The 23139-nt window shown below is 41.2% G+C and overlaps 1 protein-coding gene across 1 annotated transcript in view; it reads right to left on the reverse strand.

The window, feature by feature from the left end:
* The window catches only part of LOC126298241 (tolloid-like protein 1), a 549015-nt gene extending 526443 nt beyond the window's left edge, over window positions 1-22572 (reverse strand). Inside the window, exon 1 of the mRNA XM_049989546.1 lies at window positions 22429-22572. Coding sequence (XP_049845503.1) covers window positions 22429-22543 — 115 coding nt within the window. The 5' untranslated portion in view covers window positions 22544-22572. The remainder of the gene's footprint in view (window positions 1-22428) is intronic.
* Window positions 22573-23139: the final 567 nt, after the last annotated feature.

Consider the following 23139-nt stretch of genomic DNA (forward strand, 5'->3'; position numbering starts at 1 on the left):
ATAAAACGGTAGTGCGTTGGTGGAGTTGTCATTTGTACGTAGGTAATTTACGTGAAAAGGTTTCCGATGTGATTATGGCCGCACGCCGTGAAGTAGCACGTTTTGGACGTGTAATGGTAGGTGAACTAGACGCATGAAACTTTCCCTTTCGGAAATCGTTAGGGAATTCAATATTCAGAGAGCCACAGTGTCAAGAGTGTGCCGAGAGTACCCAGTTTAAGGCATTACCTATCACGACGGATAACGCAGTGACCGACGTTCACTTGACGACCGATAGCACCAGTGTTTGTGTAGACACGGCAGTGCTAACAGACAAGCAACACTGAGTGAAATGAACGCAAAAATCAATGTGGGGCGTACGACGAACGTATCCGTTAAGACACTGAGGCGAAATGTGGCCTTAATGGATTACGGCAGCAGACGACCCACGCATGTGCCTTTGCTTTTAACAGCACGACATCACCTACAGCGCCTCTCCTAAGCTCGTCACCATATCGGTTGGACCCTAGACGATTGTAAAACCGTGACCTGATCAAATGAGTCCCGATTTCAGTTGGTAAGATCAGATCTTTGAGTTCGTGTGTGGCGCAGATCCCACAAAGCCATAGCACGTAAAGTACCCTCCGACACACACCGTTGGGTGGCTTGCGGAGTATAAATGTAGATGTAGATGTAGATCCGCTAATTCTCGACAAGGCACTGTGCAAAATGGTTGTGCCTCCATAATACCGAGCGAGGTGGCGCAGAGGCTAGCTCATTGGACTCGCATTCAGGCCGACGGTGGTTCAATCCCGCGTCCGGCCATCCTGATTTAGGTTTTCCGTTCTTTTGAAAGGGCACGGCCGACTTCCTTCCCCTTACTTCTCCAATCCGATGAGACCGATGACCTCGCTGTCTGGTCTCTTCCCGCAAACAACCCCATCCATAGTAGTGTGGGCTCAGCTTACATGGAATGGACTAGGTCCCCTTGCGCAACTGTACCAATCATTGACTGGAAATAGCTACGTCCGACAACTTGGAGACCACTTGAAGCCATTCATAGACTTCTTGTTCCCGAACAACGATGGAATTTTTATGGTTGACAATACGCCGTGTCAGCGGACCACATTGTCCGCGATTGGTTTGAGGAACATTTTGGACAACTGAACTACTGATTTTCTACCCAGATTGCCAGGCATGAATCCCACCGAACTTTTATGGGACATAATCGAGAGGTTAGTTTGTGCAGGAAATCCTGCACCGACAACACTTTCGCAGTCGTGGAAGTCTATAGAGGCTGAATATTTCTACAGAGAATTTCCAAAGAGCCGTTGAGACCATGCCACGTCGAGTTGCTATACTACGCCGGGCAAAAGGAGATCCGAAATGGTATTAGAAGGTACACCGTGACTTTCGGTACCTCAGTGTATATTACGGACTATTGAAGTGTTGCGGCAGGCCGGGATGGCCTAGCGGTTCTAGGCGCTACAATCTGGAACCGCGCGACCGCTGCGGTTGCAGGTTCGAATCCTGCCTCGGCATGGATGTGTGTGATGTCCTTGGGTTAGTTAGGTTTAAGTAGTTCTAAGATCTACGGGACTGATGACCTCAGAAGTTAAGTCCCATAGTGCTCGGAGCCATTGGAAGCATTTTCTTTTTTGTTGCGGGCAGCTGGCAAGAGAATATAACACATAGCAGTTAGTTGCCAAGTTCATCTTTACTTTCACTGTGGGCAGTTTTGAGCAAGTGCTGTTCCGATAATAGCTGGTAAAAGTTGCGGAGTTCGTATAAAGCATTCGTGTCTAGTCTGACCCGTAGCACTTCCAGTAATTTTCTAAAATATTGTTATTTCTACTTGAGTACGCAAATCAGTTGGCTGCAGTCCGTGCAATAGATCTCGCTAAAAAAGAGAACGAAGAAAGAGAAGAAGCGTTTATATTGCGAAAGCGGAACGTATATGTGGTCTAAGGAGAAGTCGTCTCATAGTCACAAATACAGGGAGAACACTGCGGAGGGTGAATTCCTTGCATCTTTTACAAGGAGCGGGTAGCAATTCTCGCCGGCAGACAGCGGCGGGTTGTAGTGTAGTGGTAACAAGGGCGGCGGTAACATCTCCCGGGCTGCAGGTCGCGCTGTTCCCATTGAGCGCCGCTTGTTAATCACGCGCCCAATCGTTGGCGTCGTTTAACGCCCTCCAGTTTACGCCGCATTACGGCTGAATGGAACATACGCCTCGCCATCGATTGCCGGCGAATTGCGTGGCTCGTCGCTAACACAGCGGGAAAGACAAGCGGCCGCCCCTCGCCCGTGGGGACGGGCCGCCGCCCGCCGCTATCCCTCGCGCCCGGCTCCCGTGTGTCAGCCGCCCAACAAAACTGTCGGCAAAAAATGACGCCGCCCACCGCTTCAGCACCAGTATTCCGAATGTTCGCGCGTCTGCTTCCCACCAGTTTCATTAAACCTTTTCATACGTCCCGTACATACAAAGGGAAATTATTATTGAAACAAAGAATATCGCTGTATCAGACATTTATTTAATTCTAAGCGTGAAACGGTGCCGGTTTCGTTAGCAGATCCACTATTGAATGTGTGCTGCAGCGAACAGCTCTTATTAGAATTCAACGTCTCGTCGATTTACAAGTCGTAAGTGGTGGTTTCGTTCGATATTCCCTATTCCAAGGGGCTGAAATTTAACATGTGTAACACACCGAATGTTCTAGGAAGAAAGCTCCTACAGCGATTCTGTTTTTATCTCACCAGTGGGGGAAAAACGACACCCTTTCATGGTTCTCTTCAACCTCTTCAAACGCTGTGTCCAGCGTAGACGGTGGCTAAGACAACGTAACGATTATTTTTTGTCAAATAATCACGAACAAGCATTAAAGTGTGAGCAGAGGCATTATAGTAATGTAATTTCCACGAGCGGTTTTTCCAAAATTCTGGTCGTTTTCTTCGGATTGCTTCACCAGGTAGTATTCCTTATTGACAGGACGACCGGAAGGTGGGAGCTCATGATGTACTAGGCAATTGTAAACGAAGAAAATAGCGAGATGAACCTTCACATGTCATTGAACTGTATTTGCAGTGAGAATGATGTTAAATGTAGGAGATATACACATAAAAAAATTGCGTACTTTGCTTACTTTCACTCTACTATGTCATGTGGGATCATATTGTGGGGTAACTCATCAAACAGAACAAAAGTTTTTACGGTGTAAAAGCATGTGATAAGAATCATTTACAGTGTAAATTCAAGCACATCATGCAGAAACCTGTTCAAGGTACTTTGTATTCTAACCACTGCTTCTCAGTATATTTTTTCCTTAATGAAATTTGTTGCCAGTAATATATCTGTATTTCCAGCCAATAGATCAATACGTATTATGAATACAATAAATAAGAACAATCATCATAAAGACCTAAAATCACTTACCTTGGTCCAAAAAGGGGTCCAGTATTCAGGGACGCACATTTTCAATAAATTGACAGCAATCATTAAATCCTGGTTTCAGATAAAGCACGGTTTAAACAGAGTTTGGAAGACTTTTGATAGGCAAATCCTTCTACTCTATAGATGAATATCTTAACAGAGATTGTTAAGCCAGCTTAAGTAAAAATGTGTGTTAGATTTTAGTTTTGACAGCACTTGGTCACGACAGTCAAGATTAGGTATTTTGTGTATGATAAATTTATTAATAGTGTATAACAACCTTTTATTGTGAGAGCGTGTTAATTCTGTAAATATTAGCTGTTACAGTTTACCTCATTGTAATCACCTACTTCGACAATGTCCTAACAAATGACCAGGGTGGTAAGTATTATATTCAGCTGTTTTATATTTTTGTGTTATACTTTCTGACATGTTCCACACCTTCGAGAATCATCTCATTTTTTGGCTCTATGGAACGAAAACTGAACGTAATCTAATCTGAACCTGTCGATTTTTTTGGTCTTGCCTCTCTAGGCAGTTTTCATTGGGACGACTGAGCCTTCGTTTCGACGTTATACCCGTATCCCATGTTTCATGACCCGATATAACCTTCTTTAGAAGGCCTGGAACGTTATAGGCTTCATTCAGCAATTCCTGTGTGATGTCTGCGCGATGTCGGTTTTGGTTGAAATTTAGCAATTTCGGAACATTGTTTGTTGCTACGTGCCTCATGCCCAGAACATCCCAAAAAATTGCTTGGCATGAGCCAAAGGATACGCTAACATCATCAGAAACTTCTCTGATGGTGATTTTCTAGAACCATTTTCTTTACTTCTTCCACAGTGTCGTCAGTAATTGATGTGCTAGGGCGTCCAGGGCGGTCGTCCTCTTCAATGTCGTCTCGACCCTCTTTGAAATGTTTATACCACTCGTAAACTCTTGTCTTAATCATAGTAGTTTCGCCAAAAGCCGCAGTCAACATTTAGAATGCGGTCTCGCACTTCATTACATTTTTCAAGCAAAGTTTAATGCAAATTCTTTGATCCACCTGTCCCGTAAGTAAAAAACCGCCAAGCACGCGAAAACACATGTAACGATTTCGACGGTCAACAATGAACTAAATGTTCAAAACAGCAAAAAATACAAACAATTATTTGGAACATGTGTACCAACAAGATAAAAATATAGAAAAGCGGATGTATAGAGCCCGCGAAATTAAAAAATTCCTGTTACCTCTTGATCACACCTCGTCTTCTCAAAGAAACTATATTTCCTTCTCCAGTAGTATCGGACATCTTTCCTTTATTTCATTCTTTCGAACATAAAACATAAATAATTTTGTTTATGTCTTCTTTCTTTTCTTTCCTTTTTACAGTGGGTAACGTGCAGGTGCTTAATTTCACTTCTGAATCAGCTCTTCTTACATTATTTGCTTCTATGAAACTCTCTTTCCCACTTGTGTATTGCGACTGTGCACTGTACATGTGTGAGTGATAACGAGTGCATCAGTGTCAAGCATCCCACTTGTGTATTGCGACTGTGCACTGTACATGTGTGAGTGATAACGAGTGCATCAGTGTCAAGCATCAATTAACTGCTTAACTGTAGAAGCATTTGCCTACATAATATGCCGATCTTCTGAACGTTTTGCAAGTTCTGTGATGGTATTACTGTCACATTCCGGTATGTCGTACTATGGATCGCAGCAGTTTTCCGGTTTTCGCACACTGCATAAACGTGTTTTGGTTCTTAGTGAACATGTTTTATTAAGAAAAGAGTTTTAGAAATCAGCAGGAGCGGCAACTTTATGGCTTGAATTAATAGAATTCTGAATGTGTCACCCATAGACTTTCCGCACTTGTACAAAGGATAGTGTTGCGTCCATTGCAGGTAAAAGTTTAGCAACTGTCACTCTTGTAAATGTTTTTCCAGATTTTACATAATTAATACTTTTTACCTATTAAAATGTTAATAGGAATGAAAGTAACAGCAAACGTATAGATTCAACCGCAGTCACTTACTGTGTGTTTGGTACAGCAGAAGCAGATTTTGAGCGTCGATGGTCTCCCACTGTATAAAGTGGTATGATTGGCGACATGTTGGCTAACCTAGTTATTTCAGAGAAATGAATAACGGGTCACAGTTATTTGCAATTCTCACAAAATTCATTATCTGGAATCTCCTACGCTACGTATATGAAAATTATTAACTGTAGTACATCAGTGACGCAATTTAATACAGCGACTGTTATGGTTACATGCACTATGGAAACAAACAAACCGAATTAAATTTACAAAACAACTATTCCATTGCTGCTTACACCCTCAATAATAATCAGTGGCAGTATATGCGGCTAGGCATCTGTCCATATTATTTACTTTACCCATCGAACACAATTCTCAGTCGCACACGTTTTTCTACATACCCCATTGACTGTATAGTGTGTTAAATATCCGATGCGAATATGCGGAGCGCGCTTCATAAAATAGCGCGCTACATAGCACGCCCGTTAAACGACACGGAGCGTGCCTTGCGAACTACTAATGTCAGTAGTGGACACACGATATCTTGGAAGAGATCACAGTCTAATGAATGTCGTTCAACCTAGCGACACGTTGGCGACATCCCCTTCACTAACACATATTATAGGCGCAAGCAGCTCGTCACTTGTCTCAAAGAAAGGAAAACACCCTGTCACTGATACATCTACAGCAATCACTAGGAATCCAAACTGGAATATCCGTTTTAGGATGCGGCAAGGAAAACTATAGGAGAGAGCTGGGATTAATTTTTAATGACACTCATCATACTCGTGCTTGATACCACATTAATTCATCGTTAAACAGTGTAAATGACTTTCATAAAGATTGCCATTTCGTCTAACAATATCTACAACTACGTCCATACTCTGCAAACTACTATGAACTGCATGGCAGAGGGTACTTCCCAACGTACTAGTTATTAGGGGTTCTTACTGTTCCATTCCCGTAAGGAACTCGGGAAGCTTGACTTTATTAATGCCTCTTTGCGCACTGTATTTAATCTAAAATTGTTCTCACGATCTCTACGGGAGCGATACGCAGAGGTTTTTAGCATATTCCTAGATTAACCAATTGATCATTTGTGTTTCTTTTCTCTGTACACGTTCAGTATTCCCTGTTAGTCCTAATAGGTACGGATCCCACAAACTTGAGAGACATTCTAGGATGTGTCACACGATTAATTTGCATTTCACTGGTAGTCTACCGATAAACCGAAGTCTGCCAGATGCTTCACCTACAACTGAGAATATGGTATCGTTCTACTTCATATCCCCAAAAAGTGTTATATCCATGTATTTTTATGACTCGTATATACTGTAGTCACAGCATGCTTTGTTTTTTTCCTTTTGTGAAGAGCAAAGTTTTACATTTGCGATCATTTAAAGCTGGTACCAATCTTTGCATCACTTTTAAATCTTATCAACATCCGACTGAATATTTTTGCAGATTTTTATGACACTATTGCGTTGTAGAAAACTACATCATCTGCGAAAAGTCGGAGGTTACTATTAATATTGTTTGAAAGGCAATTAATGTACCACATGAACAGCATAAGTTCCAACACACTTCCTGAGGCACACCTGAAGTTACTTCTATGCAAGATAACACTCTGCGTCCTCGCTACTTAGAAGACCTCAACATTTACAAATTTCGCTTGATACTCCATACGATCGTACTTTTGATAATAACCGTTGGTGTGATACTGAGTCAAATGCTTTTCGTAAGTCGAGAAATACTGTACCTCCTGACTGCCTGCTTTCAGGATGTCAAGTCAGAATAGTGCGAGTTGAGTTCCTCATGATCGACGTTTTGGGACTCATGCCGGTTGTCATCTAGATCTGAAATGAAAGGGGCGCTCGTGCGAGTCCAGCAAGTTTTGTTTTGTGTACTTCTATTTATTTGTTATTTGGATGTTTGGTTACTGAGATGGATTTGAGGACCAATTGCACTGCACTGATCTACACAGAAGTGGAATGTCCCCTAACATCAAACTCCGGCATGCTTGTGAATCAGACCAATGGTCAACACGCCGACACAAAAATCATTTTGGTGAACGTTACTTTATGTGAGAAAGGCCAATTATTTCCACTTCCGTTATTCAGTATTCAACTGCTAAAGTTTTCAGTTTTAGATAAATGTGCGCTAAGGTAACATGTAATAACAAAATGTATTCAATGAAATTTACTCGATATTTATTTAGTTTGTAATGGACTTCCTGCAACATACATCCAGCTGTTTCGTTTCGATATGGTAAATTTGATACACAAATATTTATTAGAAAGTGATTCCTCTATTGCTTGGAACACATTGTAACTGTAAGAATTTCTTTCTCGGTAGAGAGCACCTATATCTTAAAGCTGTTTCGCAACTTTCTGGTAGACTAAAAATGTGTGCCAGACGGATGCTTGAAACCAAAATCTTATCTTCCGCGGGCAAAGTTCTTACCATCGACTGACTGGGCTAGACTCACGGATTCACGGACCGCTGTCGGGGGACGGGGTTTGATTCATACCTGGACAGGTCAGTCGGTAAGAGTACTGGTTCCCAAAGGTAAGGTTCAGTGTTCGAGCCTCGATCTAGCGCACGAATAAAATCTCTCACAAAATTTCGAAACAGGCACACACTCTAATGTTGAGTGAAGACGTTTCTTAATTTCTCAGGAGGAAACTGAAGTGCTGAGTCGCTGTGCCATGTCCTTGTGGTATACCGTAGCCCACGAGCTAGCAGCATTTAACTTTACTTGCACTCGGAAAGATGTTCACAAAAAGGGAGAATATGTTAGGCAGATGCAAGAAATACATAGAGGAGCCGCTGAGAGTAGAGGATCTCTAAAATATAGGCTGACCCTTACAGAGAAGACAACAGCAACTAGCCACTTTTTACAATGCTGTTTATTTATTTAAGTAGCTCCGTCACCGGTTTCGAAACAAAAGAACCATCTTCAGACTGCTAGTTCACTTTAAGATATATTTTACATTAGATTTTACTTATTGTTTTCCCTAATTATGAAATATCTTTGGGCTGATGCCGTCTTGGAAAAAACTACGCCATTACGTTACAGTGCTGACTGCCTGTGATCATGCAGCAACGAAGAGTGTATGATGCACTTCCTTACGTATATTTATGAGCATTGTTATGGTTGCGATATCGCCATCTTTGTGTACATTCTTCCTTGTGGTGAAATGTCTTGGTGTATGAGTGGTGCTTCAAATTGTGTGCATAAATATACTTAAAAACAGTGCATCATACAACCTTCGCTGCTGTATGATAACAGGCAGTCAGCACCGTAATGTAATGGCTTGGTTTCTTCAACGACCTCACCTCAAAGAAATTTCATCATTTGGGAAAACAAAATGTCAAAGCTAATGTAAAATGTATCTTTCAGATTGAAACGGGTAAGAGCGCAACTTAATTAAATAATTTTCATTGTAAAAACTGGCTGGTTGCCTTGTCTTGTCTGTAAGAGTCAACCTATATTTTGTACATAGACACGGGTTCAGAGTGTCAGTTTTCGATAAAATAGGATCCCTAAAACGATTTTCCATATTTGAAGCATTGAAGGGCGGCAGATACGTAGCGGAGGAGGATGTGACACCAGTGATTTGAGAGTTAAAGAATGGCTACATTCCAGGTTAAGACAGAGTAAACAATTTCGGGAATATTCAAGGGAAGAGATCAAGACTTCAGAGGTAAAAGGAAAGGTCTGTCATTCTGGCTTAGACGCCCAATCGGCACCGACCGACCGCCTTATCATCCTCAGCCAATAGCTTCATTTGAATGCAGCACGAAGGGGTGTGGGATTAGAACACCGCTCTCTCAGCTGTTGTCGGCTTTGTGTGGAGTCCCTTCTTCTCATTCAAGCAGCTCCTCGTTTGACATGACGAAGCTGAGTGGTCTCCGTTCCAGCTCCCCCACTAAGAAAAAAAAATCTTGCAGTACCAGGAATTGAACCCGATTTCTCCACATGACAGTCAGCCACGCTGACCACTTTTTTTACTTTTTTCGCCTTTTTATCTGTTCCTTCGTCGTTTTTCTTCAGAATTTCTGTGCGGATGTGTCATGAGATCTCTCAAATTCTGTCAATGAAAAATTGAGCTACCGTGCCGGCTGTCACTCGGGTTCGAAGGCGGACCACGGCTGCAGAGAGAACTATATAAATTCTGAATTGGGGTGATGAAAATCGTCTACAACCATCCCAATGTATAACAGTAAAAGGCTTCACGATAAATTTAGGGAATTTCACTGGTGAATATGCCTCATAATGACATTAGTCGCTTATTTAAGAAACTGAGATTATCAGACATGATTTCGGGTAGTGAGATAAACCATGGATCAGATGTTTAGTATGAGGTAAGTATAAACCCATGTTGGCAGTCTTCATTGATTTATCTAAGACGTGCGGCAATGTCCACAGGCTGATACTGTACAACTTTCTGAGGGGATTTGGGATACGAAGAAAGTTAATGGGCACCGTGAAAGCATGTACCTAAGGGATAACACAAAGACGTAAAAGACCAAGGAGAGACATCCTGAAATATTGACATCGACACAGGTTTGTGATAAAGTTATTTTATTTTGGAGATATTGGTCAACCAAGTGCTCCAAGTGTTTTATATAGCCATCCGAGAAATAAATGAAATGAGAAAGATGCAAACATTAATGGGAGAACTGATATATTAGTATTTTTAGATATCATCGCAGTCCTGGCAGAGTCGGAAGCTGATATTACATAGACAGTGCGGGTCCTACCATAGAAGTCCAGGAAGATAGTCCTGAAAAGCAATGCTGAGAGGATCAAATGTTATGAAGCTTTCCATGCGATTTTCTGTAAATTTAAGGACATCTGGGCAGCTTGTTTAGCAACGTCAACAATTTAGTAACGGACTGAGAATTCACCCACAAATAAATGGTTCAAAAGGCTCTGAGCACTATGGGACTTAACTTCAGAGGTCATCAGTCCCCTAGAACTTAGAACTAGTTAAACCTAATTATCCTAAGGACATCACACACATCCATGCCCGAGGCAGGATTCGAACCTGCGACCGTAGCGGTCGCGCGGTTCCAGGCTGTAGCGCTTAGAACCGCTCGGCCACCCCGGCCGGCCCCAGAAATAATTTCAGTATGACACACACTACGACGTCACATGCTGTCATCAGCACAGTCGAGATAAAGGTGTATAATCCGACGACAGTTACTGTTCTGTTATACTGATATGAGACATTGAGTACTAAAAAGAGGATGACGAAAACTTACAATTTTTGAGCGAAAAGTCTCAAGAAATATATTTCGTCCAGTGCGAGATATAGGTGGATGGAGAAAATTGAGAACTAAGAACTCTCTGCAGTGACTCGAAAACGGAAAATTTTTCAGAAAATGAAAGCGAAACAGTTTCAATGGGCAGAGCATGCAGCAAGCGTGCCCGAACATATGTGATCCAAACTTGTGATGATACGAAAGCCCAAGGGAACACGTTCGCTTCGTGGACAACGATGCCAATTATAGACCTGATTAAAGACGTGGAGCCACTAGATAACTGAATGGAAGGAGCTCACGAACGTAGTTACTGAGGGCCGATCAATAGATCGGAAATTTATCTGCAAGATCCTAAAACGCTGCAAAGTAAATAAATATCATTTGGAATGGATGCAGGTATTTTGAAAGTAGACATTTATTGTCTTAAATTGTTGTTGAACTCTTATAATTGAAAGATTTGTTCTCCGCTGAAACCCAGTAATGAAACTTTTTACCGTTAAAATAGTCAGTAGGATCGGGATTCGAACACAGACCCTTGCCTATCGCGAGTAGGATAGATAGTGGCATCAGCTTTGGTCTGGTCGCAAGGTGCGTTTCCTTGTAACAGTCTACAGAGAATTGTCTGCAAAAGGTATGAATCTCTAGGATCTAGACACAGTCAGGTACAGCTTTCAGCCTAAAATAAAGTTTCAAAAACTCCATTGAGTATAAGTATGGAAATATTCATAGCATTTAAACCCCGTTACGGAAACCATTTTTCTAATGGCGACGTGTTTTCTGTAAGCGTTTGGTCCTCCAAAATTGTAAGTCTCCATGTTATTTCAACGAAACGCACCTTCTGAAAAGTTTTGCGGTATGGTGAACACTCAAGGAACAAAGCGTCATCTCAAATCGCAAGTTCTTCTCCCTAAGGAAAAATTCAACCTACATTACATTTTACATCTCACAACTACATTTAATAAGACGAAACCGTCCTCAAGGCTTACTTTTGAGCCGCCGTAATAACTGGAAATAGAAAAGGGAACGGACTTGTATGTATAGATCAGTCATTTTCACCCTCACAATAAAGAATTTGACTAATGGCAAGCCGTACAGTAATACATTTTTTGTGAGAAATATGTTACGTACAGCCGGTAGCGGTGGCCGTGCGGTTCTAGGCGCTTCAGTCCGGAGCCGCGCTGTTGCTACGGTGGCAGGTTCGAATCCTGCCTCGGGCATGGGTGTGTGTGATGTCCTTAGGTTAGTTAGGTTTAAGTAGTTCTAAGTTCTAGGGGACTGATGACCACAGCAGTTGAGTCCCATAGTGCTCAGAGCCATTTGTTACGTACAGCGTCGGTTATTTTGATATGTTTGTCTAAGTCAGATACAGAAAACTTGAAATTGCATGAATACCATTTGAACAGAACGGGCGAATGATGCCATAATTACACGATGGTTCTAGTGGTCTATGTCACCCGAAATAGAGACGATGTTAATTGACAAAACACTACAGAGACACTGATACAGTGATAAAGGCGACCTGAGTTTGTGAAAAGTCAAATGCAATTTCCGAGACGGCCGTTGTAATTCGGTATCGGTTTCTTCTTTTACCTGCTGCACGACTTTGACACTTGCAAATCATCGGACGAAAATATTTATTCTGTAACAGACAGAAAGTAAACAACCAGTAAGATTGTGAGTTCACCGTTGTAAATTGTTCCTCTTCGAAAGGTGAACAATTTCCGCAACATGAAAGGTGAAACGCTTTCTAAGTGGAATCTGACACTTAAGTCAGACGTAATGTCGACGTAATGACTTTCTTCAGTTGCATCACAATTTCGGAATTTTCATTACACATATTGTCGAATCGGGATTACTGTTCTATTAACGTTTCACACACATTGTTGCCCACTAAAAATGAAACACTAGAGAGGATACCAAATAACGAAAGCTGCTTATTCAGAATAGAAGGGAGAGTACACTACGGTGACCTAACATCGTGTCGGACCTCCTCTCGCCCGGCGTAGTGCAGTAACTCGACGTGACGAGGACTCAACCAATCATTGGAAGCCCCCATCCGAAATATTGAGCCATGATGCCTCTACAGACGTCCATAATTGGAAAAGTGTTGCCGGTGACGTATTTTGTGCACGAACTGACCTCTCAAATACATCCGATAAATGTCTGATGGGATTTATGTTGGGCTAGCGGTTCTAGGCGCTTCAGTCTGGAACCACGCGAACGCTACAGTCGCAGGTTCGAATCCTGCCTCGGGCTTGGATGTGTGTGATGTACTTGGTTAGTTAGGTTGAAGAGTTCTAAGTTCTAGGGGACTGATGAACTCAGTTGTTAAGTCCGATAGTGCTCAGAGGCATTTGACCATTTTATGGTTCAAATGGCTCTCAGCACGATGGGACTTAACATCTTAGGTCATCAGCCCCCTAGAACTTAGAACTACTTAAACCTAACTAACCTAAGGACATCACACACATCCATGCCCGAGGCAGGATTCGAACCTGCGACCGTAGCAGTCGCGCGGATCCGGACTGAGTGCCTTAACCACGAGACCACCGCGGCCGGCGAACCATTTGATAACTTTCTGTAGATACAGTCAAATATTTCATCTGGGAAAACACCTGCCAAAGGCAAAAATTTAGACTTGCATTGCAGGGTGGAATACCGATGCGTTAACGTGCAAAACATACTGTACAACAATAGTTTGAATATTCGTGCCTCAAAGGAAAGTAAGTAATTTAGATTTCTCAATCAGTTACTCTTTTTTAAAACACTCTTTCCGTAGTTTGGTGGCTCACATATGTCTGGCAGCGCTGTTATTGTCAGTTAACACTCTGAAGTGAATGAGAATACCTGAAAACATAATTACTACAATTTATTTCTAGTCTAGTACTCTGGGTTTATTAGTTGGTGGGGCTTCTGTTCCATGTCTTCATATATTGTTTTCTCGTTGAAAATATGTGATCACCGTAGAATATTCCTTCTCATTTTGTATTTGATGTATCAGTCTGGCAGTGCCTCAGATTTTGTCTTCACGGGAGTCTTTTGTGTTCAGTTCATTTTTTATCTTCCATTTTTTCTACAGTTATCTACGTAAGGTCATACTCTTAGTTTGAGAAATAGTGCCTATAGCACGGTTATTTCTCTCGTTTCATTGATCAGCTTACTTCTCGTTTTAATCAGTGTTTAGAAAGACTTATTGATTATCAACGTATTCCGTCCGGGAGGTCTTAAACATTATACGAGACAAGTATATTTTAAGTTCAAGTAAAATTTTCTGGATGTATTAAGACGAACGATGTTTCCCTTCTACTTCTGTAAATTTAAAATTTCGACCACTCTGATAGGATGTTCTGCGGGAGCCTCCTGATGTTCGTGGAAGACGTAAAAGAGGAAAGTGAAGTGATCTAATCAGCTGCACACCAGACGACTTCTGTAGAAAATCCCAGCAGAGGAATAGAAAAGTGTAGTTTATGAAAGAAGTAGAAGAAAAGAATGACGCTGCCCATGGCCCAGAATATTTTATTGTCGTTGACAGCACTCACGTAGCCAGCAGACTGACATTTCAGATGCTTTGGAATCATACGGCTTGATAGTTTTACACCTTTCTCCTCTTACCCAGGCCCTCAGGTAATTGCACTGTGACACTGATCTACTTTGCTTTGTAAGATAATAGCATAGTTCATTCATCACTTGCTAACTACCACGATGTTATATTTTGATTAAATATTTTCAGCTAAAATGAGATGTCTATGAAAACCTATTTGTAACTACTACTGTGTGATGGCTAAAGAGGATAAGGGATCAATAATCACGGGTCTTAGTCTTCCTGCTTCTGCAAGTTCAAACTATTTCTATACACAGAATACCAGAGAATAGCCATTTCTGCTCTCGAAACGTTATATTACTAGAAAGGGTATCACTTCTTTGTCTTCTCAGTAACTTGTGTGGTGCTGGTGCAGTTTTAGAAAAACTTAAACAAATCTGGATACCTTTTTAATGACAATGAACCTGACGAATACGAACCGAGAGAATGAAGTATTATCTACTACGCCACTAGCTAGCCACTGGAGCAGGTCGCCTCTACAAAGATTGTTCACGCAGATCAGCACATAGCTGTCATGTTTAGATCTTATAGCTGATTCTTAGTACTGTGAGGAATCACATGATGCTGTTACGATGTATTGCTAAGGTTTTGTCTCCTGTAAAAATTATGACATTAACGACCTGCTCATATTGGGTAACGCGCAGGTGCAAACTTGCGTGAGAGAAGGAGATGGTGAGAGGGGGAGCGAGGGAGAGAGAGAGAGACAGGGAGAGAGAGAGAGAAGTGACCCAGCTCTAGATCGAATCCGTGCAGCGTCTGGTACACGGGCCAGCCTGAGCGGGATTTTTACGTAGTTTCTCCAGTTCATTTAGGCGAATGCTGGACTGGTGCCAAAATTTCGCTTCAGAAAATGCAATACACAAACACTTAACACAGTAACACGAAGGACATAGTTTAACTCGATTCACAGACAGAACATGAGCTCCATCCCATAAGTTACCTTGACGACTGTTATAGCGACTTAACAGTAAATTTTGTTTTCTTTCCTATTTAAGTAAAATAACTTTTTTCGTAAGAGCAGTTATAATAATCTGGCTAGGAAGAGTGTTACTTGTAATGAAGAAAAGACTCTTGCATACAAAACATGAAATCATAATGTTGAAAGTATAGACGAACAGGTTCAGTGACAAAGATATCTTTGTAAATCAAGATCCGTCTTTTGTCTGACATAATTCTATTGTGTCTTTTCTCTTTACCTTGGCCACTCCAAGCCACGATCTGTTAAGACGCATATACAAACGTAAGTTTCTTTAAGTGGGAATAATCACACATTTATATTGAAGCACTGTATCATATTCTTTTATCTTGTACCGCTAATACCCTTGGTATATTATCGATGCATTCTTTAGTGGAAGTGCGGGTGAGTTTTATTGTATGAACGGCAATAAGCAGCTTCAGCGATATCTGCTTAGCCACGATTACGGCCATGTCACTGAGATAATTATGAATTGTAGTAGTTACTTAGAATTTGCTTGTCATTTAATTCATATAACCCGATTACTCAAATCTCTCAGGGTCCGAAAATAAGAAGCCAAGCCAGATTCTCCTAAAGAGTCAAATTTTGTGTGTCATAAGAATACAGTCCGTAGACTTCACGTCAGCTCAACTCACCCTGTGCGGAGAGTAAAGTTTTGGTGTCAGGAACGGCATCCAGGCACGCAGTTAAATAATAAAAATAAAATTAGCCAAGCCCTGAAAAAGCATACCCAGTACTAGTGACGATAAACGCTAGGGAAAAGAAAGGAGAAAAATTATAACATTAGTAGGGAACCTCAAGTATTATGTTACGAATTGTGGTTCGCTTCTAACTAGTCAAATAAGAATAAAAAGAAACTAAAAATGTTCTTCAAATGACAGCGCCATAGGCTAAAACTAATTTCAGAGTGGCTAATACACAAACAGGGAATCACAAATAGCACTACAGTTGACTTACTGCTCTTTCTAATTTACACAACAGTCGTTTGTCAACTGTCAACGTTCATAAGGCACATGCTTGTTTCACTGGTAATACTCTATTTAAATTACACAAGAACTATCTCACGGAATTACAGAAAAATTAATAGTTTTGATTGCTTTCATGATCGCCTATGCTGTGTAGCTTTCTACTAATGCTGTTATAAATGAGGAAGCGAAAGGGGCTGTGACGCTGCCTACTTTTCTCAAATAGCACTAAGGAGTGTTCGGACTTACAGTACCCATCAGATAGTTGGACCGTCTTAGACATGATCAGATAACCTCGTGCCAAACGACACAGCGTTGCTTTGGGATGTAACCCAGGCGGTTAGCGTACTGTATTCTTCATACAAAGCAAACGATGGTAATCAAAATTTGTTCTTCCACCAGGATTCGATGCGACTATTGCCAGATTGACTACCACGAAACTAGCTTACATTGGCAACCTTGTCTGTGGCTAAGCAATCTAACGAAAACTATTGCACATTTTTTCAAGGGTACAACTTTGGATAGTTGAGCATAGCATTTAATTAAGCAATTTGCTTGTGTAAATTTAGAATTGCACCATCATTCACTTGTAGTAAAAGTTGGTATTCACTTACTTATGGTCCACTGTGTTTTTGGCAGTAGGTGCAATGCGACACATGTATTTATCGTCAAATTAGAAGAAAGATAGAATTTTCTTCTGCTCCGCATGCGTTTAGTGTTGAGCCAGTGGGTACTAAATGTTAACAATGAGTTAACAGGAAGCCACTTACGTAGTTTGGCTGGTGAAATTTGACCATCGTTTTTCCGGTAGCGTAGGGGTGAAAGGATTGATGCCCTTCCAGGTTATCTGACCCCTGCATATTAGTTTTCTGCATGGATAAACAGGATTAATCCTTACAAAATATCGCCAGTTGGCTTATAAAGACGTCTCAGAGGCCTGGTTTGAGTATTTCTATTACCGTAGCAAAATTTGTATATTCACTGACAATCATATAATTACGAACTTATCTGGAATTATCTTGGCGCTACATTATTCTCAATCACTCGTTCTCTTGAATAATTTCTATGCACCAAACAAGCTGCGCTATGCAAAAATATGATCATTAGCCCTCATTAATGGTGGGTAGTTCAGTTCCCGAAACGGTCTGAAAATGATCACAAAAAGGTCACGAGCTGTCAACGAACTGTTATCTTCTACAAGATATTTTCTACAAAATCTTTAATTTATTACCCGAGACAATTTTTTTTCCAAAGAGCGGCGGCTGTTTAATGTACTTATGCAACAAGGACAAGAATCAGGTGGCATGACCGTTGATGAGGTTATCGCTAAGCCTTCAGCTGGGAAGACTGTGCGGCAAGCAAAGGTTGTGTTTATGGCATAAGGCCTGAAAAACTGCACTCAGAAATAAAACTAAACGGCCAAATAGGCTTAGGGAGCAGAAAGTTTTGAGGAACTGTCGTAGATGATATTTGAATTAGCATCTTTTATATAAGTATTTCTTCATGACGTATTTTGCTGTCATCCGAGAAAAAAAATATGAATGCGCTATAAAAATCGTCGTAACTTCGTAGTATATTCTATTAAAGTAGATCGCTTCACCACCTTTTATCAAAAAATGCTTGCACCGTCCTTTGTTATTACTATTTGGTACATTTATCTTCGCAGTAAAAGGAAAAAATAGTGCAGATTAGTAAAACGCATTTTTTTTTACAGACTTCTGCTAGCACGTTGCATCCGTGCAGAATTTGTGTGTTTAATCCAGAAATTTATTTTACGTATTAGCGTGTCTAAAGTGCGTATATCTTCAGTCTGGTAACCAACTTTAACAGTTTTTAAAGAACTTGTCATGAGTGAATGAGCTACACGAATTCACTTGAGCGAGTCTGCTTCGTACGTATTGAACATCTAAAGAACACAGCGAACACTGATGTTTTCATTGAACCCTCAAGTGAGTAAACCGACATAAGGTCTTACGTTAGAACGTGTGCAATTTTTTCTTATCCTTGTCGATAAAATACAATTCCTTTGACAACTAGCATATATTCTAGTTTTCCAATTACATTTCGGGATGCGTTAGTCCCACTCATTTTAAGCGTTAAAAATGATAGCAATTACGTTTGATCATATAAAAAACAGCATTTTTCAGTTATTTTACGAGAACGCGAAGTCAATTTTTATTGCGAATGCATTTCAGTCTACATGGGCGTAATAATTAAAACTGTCATGAATTTTCGCGTGAGTCAAAAATTATAGTTCTTGTTACAGCACACATTACTCCTACGTCAAGCATATCGCAACAACAATCGTCTCGATACGTCAGGCTAAGTAATTATTTATCTGACACGCGAGACGTCTTCAGATATGTAGGTTTATGTTCACACAGAAGTTAGGGCAGTAACTGTAAGGAAAATTAAATAAAAGCTAATGTTTTATAAAACCTGAAAAGTGTGCATTTCAAGTATCATATAAGGTTGACTAAATCAGTGAATGTAGTACAGTTTATGCTCTTTCAGTACGTTCTGCAAAGGCTGCAGTGTGTTTGCAGATATCTGAATGACGTCGGATATCTTTCGTGATAACCTAAACCTCATAAGGCAATTCTCGACACAATAGACCTATTTCGACTCTGTGCTTACTGCTATCTTTCATTTCTTCCATCTTGTAGAACCATCTTAGAAAAAACTGACGGATGACATCGAAAAAGTACAAAGAAGGGCAGCTCGTTTTGTATTATCGAGAAATAGGGGAGATAGTGTCACAGACATCAAACGTGAATTGGGGTGGCAATCACTAAAACAAAGGCGTTTTTCGTTGCGACGGGATCTTATCATGAAATTTCAATCACCAGTTTTCTCCTCCGATTGCGAAAACATTCTGTTGGCACCCACCTACATAGATAGGGAGAAATGATCATTACGATAAAATAAGAGAAATCAGGGCTCGCGCGGAAAATTTTAAGTGCTCGTTTTTCCCGCGTGCCGTTCGAGAGTGGAACAGTAGAGAGAGTGAGAGCATGAACCCTCTGCCAGACACTTTATTGTGTATAGTAGAGTAATCACGTAGAAGTAGATGCAGAAAATTATGCGAGTTTATTAAGTACCTTCCCATGGTGAAGAGGAAGAAAAATGCTGCAATTTCTAGAAAATCAGCAAAAACAGCGAGTTATGAAATTTTTTCGAGAAATCAAATTTCAGTAATCACCACATTTGGCTAATAACATTTTAGATAATACGATAATTAACGAAAAAAGTTCAATTTGTACTCAAAATGATGAAACTAGCGATCCGATTGTCACCGGAGGCGTTGTCGGGTGGCGGTAAGCCAGCGTGCGGTCACTAGCTCATGCCTGCCAAACGCGGAGTATCGCTATCATTCTTGGAACATGGTTTACAAACTTCAAAACTCAGTTGCATACCACACCACCTACATAGAAATAAATGTCAGTGTTGTGAAAAGAAACGCAGTTGCGCCAAAGTTTCCACAAAGCATTGTCTCCACCAAAGCCAGTGGAAGACCTGAACTTCCGAGACAAACAATTAGTGATTTTCTCACGGGTTACTTGCAAAAGAGTAATATCCAGGTGTAAAGCCGGGTTATCAGTCTCCTCTTCTATACAATATTTGGGCGTAGTCTCCGGTCTTCTTCTGATTCTGCTGCTTCGAGCGATGTCCTGAAATACGCATGGCGTTTAGACACCAGTCTGATAGTGAGATGTAGTATTTAGTTAACAACAAATAAGACGGAAATCTGAACCTCTTCACGTCCATGTGTTCCAGTACAAAAAATGTGTGGCAGCAATCTGTGGGAAGAAAATTCTACAACGATCGGTATTGGGAAAGCGACTGTTGGCAGCTATTCTGAACTGTTGTCAATCACGCGCCACCATTTCAAACAGAATTCCTAAAACGTGCAGAGTCAGTGCTTACATGATCTTATATACGATGTCTGTGCAAAACTGGCCATTACCAGTAGATACTCCATGACACTGTAGAGAATATATACTACCTGATTTGCGCCGGAAAAATCTCTAGGTGACATCCAGTAATGTCAACTGCTACCCTATTATGTAAATTTTGACTGGATACAAAGCAGTAGTTCGTACTTTGTCGGGTAGCATATTAACTGTTAGTCTCCCAATAGCAAACAAACAAAGTAGCCAAGACACAGAAATTAATGACCGTCCATCCACACACTTATAACGTAATATCGCTGGCAATGTCCACTAGCTTTATCTACTCAGGTTCTGTATTGTTGTACTATCCTAACTCCTGAAACGTTAATAAGCTCCAGCTTCTTAGAAGAATTAATCAAGCATTTTATTTGGAGAGATTAAAGAAAACCGTTCAGATTATATATTAGAATACAAAATTTATACTTGATAACTAGGCCCAGATTTAACTGTGATTCACTTGCACTTCAAAAGTATATTATACACGCATAGAATCTGAACAGCAAAATACGGTATTATTATTCAGCAATTATGTACTGCACAGTCATTTCTTAGTGTTTTGTTGAAAATGAGCGGTGCCCCAGGTAATATGCTAGCATAATGTTGAGACGAATCACATCCTTTAACTGAAAATACCCATTTTAAAGGACTCCAATCTCTGTATTAAGCGTATCATAGCACGATAAATGGAAACTACATGCCCTGTATCGGCCATGGCTGTGTGAGCCCTGAGGCAGACACTTAATTTTCAAGCAACGCCATTTATAGGCCTCTTCTGAGATGAAAGTATGGTTTCCTGAAAGACGTCCACTCAAAATCTCTCCATATTTGCGTCCACACTTAAGTACGCTGGTGCTCCAGAGGAGGGAATGCTTCTCGGTTCACATGTGGCCTATCTACTCTAAAGCTGATTGTGATAGGACCCTCACACATCTTAAAGCAGTCATCAGTTACAAAGCATGAAGCTACGCTTGCTTTCGTTTATAGCCAGGCGTAATACATATTTGCAACCCATTTTCTTCATATTTCAAAGTCTGACGGACGCACGTAGCGTAAGGTGACACATTGTGGCATCAGAACAGCGTTTAGGATCCTCAACTTGTATTCGGAAGATATGCCGCGCAAATTTTCATACTGCAATCAAGATTCCGTGGTTTTCTAAAACCACTGCGGCAGTTGCTTCGAAGAGATGCGCTCAGTTTCCATGTCCAGCATTACCCAACTTGATAGTGTAATGTCATCGACAAAACGTTGGAATCCATATTTTTTGACAGCTGGAGATGGGCTTAAACCCAAAATCGGCCATGGCAACATAACTCGCTCTACTCATTAAGTTTGACTTGTTTCTGTAATTTTCTCAACAGTTTATTGTCTAAATAGTCGCGGAACACAAAATCGTGCATGGAAGAAATGATGAAATTGTCTTTCTGATTTCACCTTCAACCATAAGCATGTTCTTTCCATGATTCAAACAGATTTGGATCTGATGATCTACCGCAATGCTCTGTGTTTGGGACGCACTACTCGATAATAAACGTTACTATGCTTCACTCCGTCTTGCGAATATCTCTCCTCAATATTTTTTGTCACAGTAATGCGCTCACAGCGGAAAATGATATACTTGAGTGTTCTACTTCACATTTTCAGTTCTATTAGCATGTAAGCGTATCCTGTATGTGTGTGGCTGAACATATGATCTTCCTCAAACACATTGGTGCTTCCTTAGTTCACTTCAGGGTACGCCAGAACCAGTTTTAAATAATTTCACGGACCATTACCTGTCACCACACATGAATCTTTTTTTTTATTTACTTGCCTACAACCTTTATTCGTAATTTAAATCACCAATGAAGACTTCTATTCGAAAAATGCCTATTTCATCAAGTAAATTTTGTGTTTAAATAATTCCTGATATCTTTTTTTTGAATGTTTGCATTGCGAACACGATGCACTACTTATAGAATGTGCATCAAAAGTGATGGCAGTTAATCTTGAAAGCATAAACGCCGAAAGCAGTAGTCATATAAAGGCGTGAAAAGTATTAATGATACAGTGAGTATTTCCAAACATGGGTAGCTTTTCTGAGGAAGACCTTTTATAACAGAGTGAGAGGTACCTGCTTGTCTCTTCACCCTCGGACAGTAGCAAATTGTTGATGGAAAGAATATTTTGGCAGCGGCCCGCTGGGTAGGCTATCAAATAATGAAATAGACGTGGTGCGCAGCGACTCACCGCCTTTACACGGGTCCATGTCGAAGTCGTTGGAGACGCGGTGCGGCAGGCCGGCGCTGGTGGTGGCACCGGTGCACGCCGGCAGCGCCGCGAGGACGAGGAGCAGCAGAGGCATGGTGGGCGTCCAGCGACGCGGCTGCAGACGCACTGGCCCTCCGGCTCTGTGCGGCGCGCCACCCGCTCGTCTGGCGCTCCGCGCATGCGCGCAGCCTGCCACCACCTGTTGCGCGCCCCGCGCACTTGCGCCTCCCCAAAACGCGTCCCCTCGCGCCGCGCCGGAAGGGATGGGAAGCTATCGTGTAAAAAGTTCTCATTTCTTCGACGACACTTCCACATAAAAAAGCACCCCGTAAGCTAAACCACGTGTTTGTCTCTGGTGCGGGAAGGACACGGCCCGACTCAGTTCAAAACCACAGCGTGGAAAAGGTCTCAAACCATTCTACAAATTCAGGGTGGTCATAACTAAACTTTCGCTACGTGAGCCAGTGTAGACAGATAACTATTTACTGTGTGGGTACCCAACTTTATACGAATAATGTTTACACTGTGTGCTGAAGGATTTTCGTGTTAGTAGTGTTAAGAAAATATCGAGATCCCATCTCCAGATCGCTTCCCTATACTTCAATATGACCGGTTTCGGGCAAGCTGCCCATCTTTAGATCTATTTCAAAAATTATTTTGTAATCACAATTGGTTCAAAATACCAATGAT

This window comes from Schistocerca gregaria, chromosome X, assembly GCF_023897955.1.
Source record: "Schistocerca gregaria isolate iqSchGreg1 chromosome X, iqSchGreg1.2, whole genome shotgun sequence".
Lineage (NCBI taxonomy): Eukaryota > Metazoa > Arthropoda > Insecta > Orthoptera > Acrididae > Schistocerca > Schistocerca gregaria.